The sequence below is a fragment of the Gasterosteus aculeatus genome, chromosome 2, assembly GCF_964276395.1.
Source record: "Gasterosteus aculeatus chromosome 2, fGasAcu3.hap1.1, whole genome shotgun sequence".
Classification (NCBI taxonomy): Eukaryota; Metazoa; Chordata; class Actinopteri; order Perciformes; family Gasterosteidae; genus Gasterosteus; species Gasterosteus aculeatus.
Genome location: NC_135689.1, coordinates 12,113,906 through 12,126,248, shown reverse-complemented (window position 1 = coordinate 12,126,248; position 12,343 = coordinate 12,113,906). Strand labels below are relative to the sequence as shown.

Below are 12,343 nucleotides of genomic sequence, written 5' to 3'. Positions count from 1 at the left end.
GAAGGCTGCTACCAATGACCAAGCAGGAGGAGGAAAAACACACACACACACACAGGGCTTATCACTTGAACAATGGGCAGAGGAGACAGCAGGAGGTCAGTTGCTGAGGTGGAGGATCTTCTACTTTGACAATGGGAGGTAAATTACAAACTAGCGAACTGGTGCCGGGGGCCACCAGCTACATAACCCGGGCTCATCCCCAATCTGAAACCAAACCAACAGCAGCCGCCGCCTCGCTGGAGGGAGCAGGTTGTGACTCTCGAGCCGCTCTGTTCCAGACCTGTCAGACTAATTGAGGGAGAGGACAGGAAACATAAATATTCCCCATCACCCCGACACTGGCTGTGCTGTGCACTCGGATGTGGAAATATAAATATTCGTCGGGGCTAATCCACTGAGACGGTCGACTTTGTTTATGTGCCTTTTGAATGTTTCATCGATGTGACTGACTGCTTCTGTCTCCTCCCACCTCCCCCACTCGCCTCCGCCCTCCTCCCCCACTCGCCCCCCCCCCCCCTCCCCCTATCCGCATGGTTAAGTATGAGACAAAGCGCTGGTGCTCTCTCTATTAAACATGAAATGCAGCGCACAAAAAAAAAAGTGCTTGAACGGAGTCTGTTGCAGAGAGTTAGAGGAGCAGAGAGACCCGGGTTACTGCTCGCTAGACAACTTCTACTGGTACCAGTGCAGACAGAGATCATTTAGCCAACAAGATAAGAAAGCTAGACGGTAAGTGAAGGGCGGGGGGAGGAGGTCCGGCGCGTTCCACTGCCCCTACTTCAAGTTGTCTCTTTAGTATTTGAGTGTTTAGCGCGGATGTATTCATAGGCAGGTAGACGGAGAAGACTGTAACAACACAACGACACGCGGCTGGTAATTTCCTTCCATCCGTACACTACTTGACCTTTTGTCATCTGCTGGATAAACCAAAACGCACGGCTGCAATGATTCAGTTCTTGGGCGGATAACATACACACACACACGCACACGCACACGCACGTCTAGCTAGTCTGGCTTCCTTCTGATAGTGAGTGTTGACATCCCCCCGCCCTCTCTAATAAAACACATTTCTAAACAGTAGGTGAAAGAGAGGCCATGTTTACAGCTGCAGAAAAGGTCGGTTCCCCTTTTAGCCTTTTGCATCAGACGTAATAAAAACACTGTAGCGCAGCTCAAACCTCTCTGCAGGAAACCAGAGCACCTTTTTGGCCCCAGAGGAGACTGCGTGTTTTCAGTGAGTCGGATGGTGTTGGGATGAAATCATTATCGTGGCTGTCGTCACTATCACATCATCTACTGAAGCACCACTTTGTGTTTTATTGACTTAGGCCAAGACAAAGCAGCGAGTGGGTCAACTTGGAATTGATTGCATGACGTATTGGCCCGAGGAAGTGCTTCTGCTGTTAAGAGAGTTGCTACTCTGGTGAATTTGCGATCCGCCTGCAGCGTATTGCAACAGAGACGACCGCTTCTTTAAAAAAGGGCCGCGGCATTTATCTTTGGTTCGTTTAGAATGGGTCTCAACGGCTTATTGAGAATGATGTTAAGAAGATGGTTCTTAAATATCAGTCAGCTGAGGAAATTGATGAATGGGGATCGACTCGCGTTCACTCGCGCTCACGCTCGGGTTCGCCGCGTTCAGGACTCACCTCCTGGTCTGTAAACAACGTCGTCTTCTGTGATGAAGGACGTGATCTCGCCGTTCTCCGTGCGCTCGTAGCGCGACTTCTTCTTCGGCGTCTTCTTCTTGCCCTTCTTGCCGCCCTCCTCGGCCGTGCCGCTCCCTCCGCCTGTGCTCCCGTTGTCGTTGTCCTCGTCCTCGCTGTGTTCGCTCTCTGCATAGTTCTTGGCCCCGCCCTCCAACGTACAGCTGCGCCGGGGCCTGGAGCTCTCGCTCTCGCGGTCGCCGTCCTGCCGGCGGGACTTACCGGACTCTCTCTTGTCCCGATCCCTGTCTCTGTCCCTGTCCCGCTCTTTCTCCCGCTCCTTCTCTTTGTCGGCCGTCATGATCCGCCACGTGCCTTCCTCAGTCCTCTCACGGCTGGGCCTCCGTGAAAGGTAGACTGTGAGCCTGGGCTTCAGTCTTCTGAATTTACCAGTCAAATCCAGGGAAAATTTGGCCACACCAACAACCCCAGTGTTTCAGAAAAGCTGTGGACAAAAGAAAAGGGACAATTAGCATAACTTATTTCATCCTTATCGATAGGAAGCAACACTTTCCTGAGCAAAATGGTTTTGAGTGGGGGAGAAAAACATGATCAGTTCCTAGAGATCAGGCAGCTGTGCTGACTCTTCTCAACAGCACAGTAATTGTTGGCACTCCCCTCCACAATCATGTATACTCTAGAGAGCACTGAGCAGCTCCATCAAAGCGTCGAACCTCTAAAGGATATTTTCATTTGTTCAGAAAGGCAGTAAAACAGAGTTATTAAAAGGGAAAAAGAGAAGCAGGATGACAACATGCAGTGTTTGTGACACAATAAGCTTAAGGGGAGTCGTAACTGAATACGCATGAAGAAGCGGTGCTGCATTGAGGACGAGGCAGGCGGCCAATGGAATTCCTCAGAGGTGACGTGTCGAGGGGGCAGACGCTGCTGGTCGCTGACGATGCCACGAGAGAGACGCAGCGTACAACTCAAAGACAGACAACTGGCTTTCTTCTCTACAGACCATCTGTGATGACACCAGGCTGAATTTTACTCATCTGTGTGTGTGTGTACTCTGGCTCACTGGACAACACCCCACCTCTGCCCTGTCCGACAGACGCCGCTGTGTTAATGTGATGCGACGGCTCTGGAGGGACAAACACAGCAATCCAGCGGGTGCGGAAAGGGAGAGAAGAGAGGCTCAGCCGCTCGTTTGACGTGCCGCTGCCATTTTCTACTGTTGTTCACTCAAAATAAAATGAACTCAGCCACCACTTTGTCATGCCATAATGAAATCCTCCATAAACAGTTAAGTGGGCAAAGCTGAAGCAGCACGCTGTCTGCACCACGCTGCCCCTACAAAGGAGGCTTCTCATTTGCTGCCAGTGTTTACCCCTCCACCCCCACTGCAACAAATTAACTGGAAATAGTTATTACGGCCCCCCGAGGGATCAGAACAAGCAATCAGCACCGGCGTTACCATGGTGGTGATAGCAGGGGGGGGGCAGGGGGACAAATTAGGCAAGGGTAAAGATTGAGCCAGGTAAAGCACACTCGGCTTCGGGTGGAAGTGCATTTGTTGTAAGGGCGGGAGAGTGTGAAGCGCACACACACACACACACACACACACACACACACACACACTGCAGCGTGTTTGACAGCGGCGCTCCTCAGCAGCGGGTGCTGTCATCTCATGAGCAGACACCAACTGACAGGGCAGATGCTCTTGTCGTCGGCTTCTACACAAACACCGGGCCTGATTAAACCGCAGCCTCGTCACAGCCCCATTAATCACCTAATGATGAGTTACCACGGCGACCACTGGGCTGCCGGCACGCACACACACACACACACACACACACACACAGGGAACACATTAGCGCGGGCACAGGAAGCGAGGTCGTCGGGGGAAGTTGAAGCGGCCAACATGGAGTGCCGAAAGACATACGGTGCCACCTCCTGTGCCCGTGTCCAGCGGTACGTGGCAGAGGTGTGAGGAGCACGCAAACATTGATGAAGGTACCGTTGGATTGCACAGCTCTAAGTGGCGATGTGTGTGTGAGCTGAGCAGCACTACTCTCCTCTAATCAGTAACATAAGGCCTTTCCACCGAGAGCGACGAGGAGCCTGAACTGTTGCAAATGGCGGGCCGGCCCATTCTCCTTTGATGTCGTGGGCCGCCATAAGCCCGTGTAAGTGTCTTAACAATCTCGGTGCTATTAGTTTGCATCTGGTTACGCTTTACACACAACCGCCTCGTTCCAAACTCTGGGTCTCCAATTACCTTGATGACGTTAACATAATTGCATTTATTCGTAAAATATTTCCCCACGCAAACATGCGCTCGCTCGTAATTGTGTTCAAACTTTTACCAGTCAAAAGAACAATGTGTCCGTGGTTACATTTGCTGCGAGCACGTAGCTGCAGTGGGACGCAGATAAATGAGCAATTTGAAGCGGAACGAATTGAGCGAGGGAAAAGAGGAGTGATTCAGTGTGAAGTAGTAACACGGCGGCGATGAAAAGTCATAACGTATTGATGGCTGACACGGAGGAGAGAAAGAGAAAAGGGAGACGGAGAGGCACAGCGAGGGGGACGCCTCTCCACCCACGGCCCGGGAAAACAAAGTGCTCGGTAGAAGGCAGCGCCGCCTGCCTGGCCGATGAATAACGCGGCGAATGGGGGGGCAGGTGAGGCTTGCAGCTATTACACATCAATCACTGGGCCGGGACCCTTTGAAAGATACCAGCTGTCCTAATGGAAAAGAGAAGGAGGAGGAGGCAGTGGAGGGGCGTCCAAGCCAGCGTCACCTAATCCACCATTTACATTACTGCAGCGGAGTCGAGGACTAGCGGCCGGCTAAAATACATCTCTTTTTTTTTCCGAGGCCGTATAAATGAGACCTCTGGACTGAAAAACCACACCGCTTGTGCCTCGATTAACACATCATACACAACAGTGGCCACACAGCAGGTTTCTGTTACTCAACAGCTCTTTTCTTCTTCTTCTTGCTCCCTTCCGCCTACAAACAGCCGTATGAAACAAAAATGTTTCATCCATCCCAATTGCGCTCACATTTACCCAAATCCACGCTCGGTCTGCGTGGTTTTATTTTAAAACCCGCCTCGTGGATAAACATCCAAATTAACACGCTTTGCTTGAGTAGCTTTACAGCTGTGCGGTTTCTTTTTCATTCCACCAGATTTTTTTAATTGAATATCTTGGGATTGCAAATTTGCAAAGGGAGGACTTTTTATGTACAGAGAATTTGATAAAAACGGAATTTTTCTACGTTTCAATGAAAAATTGAAAATAAACACAATACAACCAGCGAAGTCATCCGCTCCGTTTCGGGTGACAGATGGAAAAAGTCATTCACGGGGTATTCAATTGGAGAATTGAAGTAACAAAATGTGATTGGCAAGGATTTCGGGCCGGCTTTGCGAAGGGATTGAATGAAATACTCGCATGAATACAGATTAGAGGAGAACAATGTTCGCATGAATATACACAGCGTTATTAACAATGAGGGCGACTCAAGTTGATCCGAATAAACCAGCATGATCCAGAGCACTGGACGGATCCGAGCTGTGGCGATGTTGCAGCAGGTTCTCGTCAGCTCCAATCCATTACTCAGTGCGATCTAATCTAAGCTGCCATTCAAGCCCCCCCCTAGAAACAACAGCACAATGAAAGGCTCAGCTGGAGGCGAGGGGTAGGCCACTTCATGAGGGATTCTCTGTGGTCGCCTTGCGCTGCCTGCTTTGTGTTACCTGCTGCAATCATGGCTTCCCTTATTCTCAGAGGCCCTCTCTGTTTTAGCTCACATCGGCAGGGTAAAGACACTTGTCTGCTCCACTTGTTTTTTTTTTCAATTCACAGATGAGTAACCACATCCTTTTTCTCTTTTTTCCCCCCCTTTCTTCCCTCTGCTCAAACTGTGCTCACAAAGGCCCCGTTTCTAGTCGGCATCCGGGGTTAGTTTAGTAGGTAAAAGCCGTGCTGGAGAAAGATAGCTTGGGGGCTTTCCAACATTTAAGGCCGCATCGAGACTCCGATGGCAAAAGGCAAAGCGCCGCTGCACAGGAACGCATTCTCGGGCAAAATGACACCGTGTGCAGCATTAAACTACACTGTCTAAAAACATTAAGGGGATTTAAAGGATCCTCGGGGATGGCGACGGAATGGATGGTTTTTCTTCACCAATACAAACAAGCTCTCTCTTTCCAACAGTCCACAGGTACGCTCACCCACAGACAGGATCAGACTGCGAGAGCCAGTCTCTCCATTTGTACTCTGCAAGAGCTCCAAATGGCCCTGAGGGGGCGGCTCCACAACCCGAGATGTCCATTATCCACAGGGTCTGCGAGCGGCCTTCGCTCTCGCAGCCTGATAGGCGGCTACTTCCCGACGCGGCCCGAGCCGGGCCGCTCCGCCGGGCGCCGCGTTTAGACGCGGCTCCTGGGGGAAATGCCTCGCTTGTCCATTGTCGCCCATCCCCTTTCCTCGGCATGAGGCACTCTTGAGAAATATAATTGTGAGCAGGCCAGTAATGGACCTCTCCCAGTGTGTCATTGATAAGAGAAGCGGGGGAATGCGAGGTATGTGGCGGGCAGGCAGCGCTATCATGAATGCGTCTCTTGATTGAGTTTACCCCAAAGATTGGTCTGTTGTGTGAATAAAGTGCCTGATTTAAAAGGATTTCTTGTGTCTTTTACACAATTCAATTTTTGGGTGAATATGCCGTTGTAATGGAAATGTACCCAAAGGTAAAACTGAGGTCAGCAGGGGTATAAATATGCACTGGGGACACATCCAGGCCTGACTTGCACGTAAAAATATATCGCGGGGCGGAGGGGGGGGCACATGACGTTTTCATGTCGGAAAAGAGACAACACTGATTTTGTCGTCGGCTGGAATGAAAGGACTCTTGAGAATTTAATACCTCAGCACTCAATCATGCACCACTTGCACCGATATCCAGCAATCAACCCCCCCCCCCCTCCCCCTTAAGATCTGCCCATCAGTTTAACGATCGTACCCATCAGCTCAACTCCGACTGGTTGTCTAAATGAGCGTGGGTGAGAAGGAAATGTATTCATACGGTTGCCCTACATCCTGCAGCTACTGTAATCAGCATGCCACACGGTGCGATGTGCCAGCACGGAGGAAAAAACTAACATGAATAGATCAGAGTGACAGATAGTGACGGCTCTGAGGTTTCAGACTGTCGGCGCAGTGAAGGATGTCTTGCAGAAACCGCTCCGAAAAACAAAGCCATTAGGTCAGTACACAAAACCAATTTCGCCAGCTAAATTATTAAGCTACAACCCGCAAACGCCGCTCTCTTTCCGAGCAGATGGTCGCGGGGGGAGGTGGGAAGGAGGTGGGGGGGGCATCCCTCTATTCAACGTCTTATATATGATGATCCAAGCCAAAAAAACACCTCCAACTCTAGATACCACAGGATGGTATTAAAACTAATTAGGAAGGGTGATTATTTCATATGCAAACGCCTCTCCGCTGACTACCGACCGCCACACGACCCAAGTGCCGCAAGATTACAAACGAACACAACAAAGGATTTTACGCACAACGCCCCCCTTTAGGTTTGTTAGCCTCCGTTTTATCATTTCAGCGTCGTCTCTGACCGCGAGCCAGGAGTCAGTCACGGGTCAATGTGCTGTAAACAGACAGCGTCGGCAAACGTTCTTCTGTTGCAAATGTGTTTGTTCAAAGGGAAAAAGGGGCGGCTTCAGCAAGCAGCCAGTGGTGGGGGGTCTTGGCCTTGTCATCCACCATCTCAGTCGTGTAGGCCAGTGATCCAGGCGGAGGGGGAAGCACCCTCTGCATTGCGCATGGGAGAATAATATGAATCACGGCTCTATGGGGCTTCCACGCAGACGGGGCTGTGCTCCTTATACTGGATGCATTTCCTCTCCCTCGTCAAGAAGAGAGAAACTAAATCTCGGCGGAAGTGGCCAGGAGTGATGGAAACACTGCTGGAACCACCGGGATCTGAGCTCAGAGCTCCATACCCTCTGAGGACAGCTCATAAAACATGCAGCAGCTGGGACTGGGCCGCTTACAGCAGTGGCATTTAATGCGCCCTGCCACAGACAAACACACACAGGCCACACACACACACACACGAGTTGCAAATACACACCATTCATTCAAAAGAGTCTGAAGCAGTCAGCGTCGCGGGGTTTACTACCAGGCCCCACGGGCGAATACTAAGTCTTAACCTGAGAATTATCCAAAATAAACACACACCATATATATAAAAGCCTTAGCAGGGGGGAAACAATGTTATTTAAGGGGAAACTATGGGAATAGGAGTTGGATATTACACAGTGTACTGCACTGATCCACAGATCAACTCTGACTGTTCATGTGTGAAATGGGAGACTTGTTTCCCGACTGATAGTGTGCAATGTTTGCAAAGCAAACACAAGCTGCATTCTTTTTTAATCCTCCCAAACACCTAGCAACTGCAATATATTAGATCGCACATTGCATCCCTCGCTGTGCAAAAACGATGCCACATTAAAAACCGTGGAGTGCCTTTGGTAGCCAAGTGGTCACAGCGCCTGCCATTTAACTGCAAGTGTCCTGGTTTCAATTCTGGCCTTCGGACCTTTGGTGTATATCCTACCCCTCCACCCCCTTCCCTCCATTTGTACGCTGTCCTCTGTCAAGGAAAGGTGAAAAAAACTCCCCAGAAAACCTTTAAAAAAAAAAAACACCAGCCAACACAACACTGACTGCTGGCCTGTGGACTTTTTTTAAACTGAAGGTGAATGCAGCCGGCTGAGCGGCTGAGTTGCTGCGAATAAGCCTCAGATATTCTGGGAATGTTAATGTTAGGCTGTGACCGTGGCAGTCTCACCGACTTCTCCTCTCGCCGCTGGGCCATTGTGATTAACGACAATGGAAGTACTCATGAAAATACTCATGAAACTCAGGTCTGACTGTGCCAGTAGCAGAGGCCCGGTGACTGAAAACCAGGAGGAATATCTACTGCTGGAATCACCGTTTGCCCTGCGCTCACTCACCACAACGTTATGAGACAACACTGTGGACTAATCCCGCGCTGGCGTTGGGATAGGGTGACATATGCTGCGCTCATGCATAGGAGATCAGCCTCCAGTGGTGCTTCTGCCATCGCGGTCGCCGAGTGGACACCTCTGAGGAGCTACAGCCGGGTTAAAATAGCTTCCCACTGCATCTGCAAGCTTATAAAAAGCCACCGAGAGCATATTCACTACAGTGCAGCATTCATAGAAGTGTGCGCACACACACACACACACGTCAATCTACAAAGTGTAAGCCATTGACACGCACATTTACAAGAACACACAAACGTATATCAACAAAACCAAAAAAGATGCTGCTGACCAAATGTATTTGCCGTGCAGGTCAGACTATGTGTACGGCCAATAAATGGCTGGAGTGTAATGTGCCTTGACCTTCTATCGTTCTTCCAGCAGCTCCTTACATATATTGCTGTCTCTCCTCATATATCACTCGGGCAAATGGCGCCCTTCACCCTGCTCCCTTCTGCCCCCCCCCCCCCCCCCCCCCCCCTTTCACCACCCCCCCTTAAAAGGCTGAGGGGACATCTTTGCCTGCTGTGCTCAACTGACAGCCTCCTCGCTAAGCACAAGGGGAGGGAGGGAGGGAGGGAGTGGGGAGGAGGGGGGCGGGCTTGTCAAAGGGGGAAATGCTGCAATGAATAATTATGTTTCATAACATGCCCCATCCCCCCCTCCTTTATTAGCATCAAACAATAATTAATGGGGAACAAGGGGCACTGGAGCCTCTGCTTTTCGCTTTCCAGAACAAGACGGGTCAATATGCCCTTCAACCCTTTTCTCTCTGGTCACCGTCAAAGCAGGAGACACCTCATCCCTCTTAAATAAAAAACAGCTCGTAGCTTATTTATGATGCCAGTCGCTCGGCAGGAGAAAAGCAGCATATTCTTGCTACACTCAGCAAAGCTGGCCGGATCACTTTACGCAGTGGTTCACTACATCCATCTCCACACCTCTTCCCAACAGGCCGGCTCAACGGCTCAATAATGAATATCAAACGCTTCATAATTGGCGGCTTAAAATACGGACGGTAGGGGTATTGGACATGTGCTCGACTTGATTGAGTTTTTGTTTCACGTACAAAAAAACAGAATCTCTGATCAGCAGCAAAGCCAGTCCTGATCAAATTAGCTCTGCACTAAGAGCTCCATTGATCTTGGCACTCATGTGCGCAGATGAGACACGGAAAGGCATTGGGTAATGCAATAGTAGCCATGGGAAGTGCTTCAAGGACTCTGCCTTGTTTACCCGCCTATTTCCTACACAAAGAGGCAATATTTTAATGCCCGCCACTCGCTGGACCAATCGGTGGCCACGGGGCATCGGCAGCTCGGGTGACATGAGAGTCGCGCTGCGACCAAAAGGAAGGTGCTTGAAAGCTGAAAGTAATTGCTTTCGCCGTAGCGATCATGTAATGAGTAAACAGGATGAGCCAAGCGGAGCCAATATCACTGTTTAAATGAGTGCGGTAGCATTCAAATCCCAACATGGCCGCACTTAATAATCCAAGCCAGAAATCTAAAAGCAAGGCTGGTATTCATTTGAAAATACACGTTTTGCGTGGGGGAAAAAAAATCGAGGTATTTCGATCTTTACACCGTGCTAACGTCATTGCGGGGAGCATTTATGCATGCCTTCGCCATCAATTTTGCATGACATCGAACAAGAACCTGGGGGGGCAGGGAGAATGTGAAATGAAACAAAGACAAACTAAGGTAGTAAAAGGGCAAAACATACAGCTGTTTTGCTTGAAGAAACAGTTCAACTGAAGTGCGCCTCAATGGTATCGCTGTCTTGCATTGGCGCTGTTCAGGAGGCGCGCGGTCCATCGAGAGTTCACCAGTGAGAACCCGACCGCAAACACTGCGCGTTTCTGTACTTGATTCCACTGCAGTAAGAAAGGAGGGAGAAACCTGCAGCGACCCACGGACACACACGCAAACACACACACTTCTCGTACCGCACTAATAACCTTGGGCTGTCCACCAACGCTGCCACTTTACCGAACAGTACGGGCTCTAAATAGGAGCGCCATTTCTCAGCAGCAGTCAGTAACGGCTCTATTTCAGCCCGCCCGTCATTAAATATTTATCTTAACAGAGTTGCCAATCACACCAAGGTGAAAACCGCTAAATAAATCTAAATCTGGGCTTTTGTACTCCCCCTCATCCCACTCCACCGCTGCCTCAATAGAGAGCTATTTTTCTCTCTAAAGGATTATCTACAAGTATCCCTTTAATCAGCGCATGGCAGGACTATATCCTCCTTAACAACCGTCTCAGAGGAATACCTTTCTTTGAAGCCCTATCTGGCCGAGGATCTCCTTCACTGACAGCCTGACTGAGTGAGTGGGAGCGAGTGTGTTTGTGGATAAAAAAGATGTGCTGCTACCTCGCTATGATGTCCTCTCCAACCACCTCAGAACAAAAGGTCCCCATTTTAAAGTGGAGTTTTGACGGCCCGGCGCTCTAAAAAGGTCCTTTGTTGCCGCGTGTCCTATTGCTTTCCGTCCCCTTTGTTAGGCCCGGGTACTGTTATGCGCCAGAGATAAGCCACTGTTGTGGGTGTCTGGGTGCACCACAGCAACCGGTGCACTGCTAGGGTGCCAAAGCCGACAGTCTGTGGGAGGGATTGTGGGCGTTATAGATCACTAGCAGACAGATGTCCAGTCTTGCCCCGACACAGACTCAAACACTCGCCCCGAAAAAACACGTGTGTTTGCCAACTGCAGACCGTTTCCTGATGGGCCTTCGGCTGATCTCTATCTGGCCAATAGAGTCGGCTCTCTTTGTCGTAGCAACCTTTCTCCTTGAGCGGAACAGGGCTGAGCGGAGTTGTTCTTTATGGAAGGTAAGAGGTTGGAAGTGTGCTCGGCCTCAGCCTGATAAACATTACGAGCCGTCTAGTGCGGACAAACAAGCAACCCGATTCTGTTTTGTTTTTTCCACAAACGACACCAGGCTCAAGCAAATGAAAAACATATATGAAATGAACACTGCGAATGCGTCTGGAGAACAAACGGCTGCATCATTGTCTTCCATGAATGCAATGCGATGCTCTCCTGCACCACATAAGTGTTACGCTTTAATAATCAGAATCAAACCCTTTGAGCATCTGTTGTCTTCAGCTCTCCGTCTCTGTGTTGCGTCGGCGTGCCGTCACAGCTAATGATTTCCCCAAGATTTTCTCACATATGATTTACACGCAGATACGGCTTGGTAAAGCAACCGCTGCCAAATTGAATCCGCAAAGAGGTTGATCGGACAAGGTTATCAGCCTATTGCCTTTTAGTTTCCTCTGGTTGACATATCTGGATTGTGCAGTCATCCCTTCCAGAGAGAATCGCCAGCAAAAGAAACAATTATACCCCCCCACCACCCGAGCCCGAGCCTCTCACCCACTGCCTCTGCTCAACAATCAAGCCCATTAGAACATTCTGTGAATTAAAGCTAGTGGACTTAAAGCACTGACACACATCAAGGATAATCATCCGCCTGTCTTTTTAGCATTCAAAAAACAGAAATGATTTGCCGGTTCAGAGAGATCATCCCCCGACATGCAGCCCGGGGCCGTCCGTACAGTCTACCTCATTACTTTTTG

The 12,343-nt window shown here is 49.9% G+C and overlaps 1 protein-coding gene across 5 annotated transcripts in view; it reads right to left on the bottom strand.

Moving 5' to 3' along the window:
- rerea (arginine-glutamic acid dipeptide (RE) repeats a) overlaps positions 1–12,343 on the bottom strand; it is a 106,654-nt gene that overhangs the window by 58,629 nt on the left and 35,682 nt on the right. For all 5 annotated transcript variants that reach the window (XM_040192438.2, XM_078093062.1, XM_040192439.2 and 2 more), the window contains one exon: positions 1,650–2,151. In XM_040192438.2, the coding sequence (XP_040048372.2) occupies positions 1,650–2,007 (358 nt within the window). In that variant the 5' untranslated portion in view covers positions 2,008–2,151. The remainder of the gene's footprint in view (positions 1–1,649; positions 2,152–12,343) is intronic.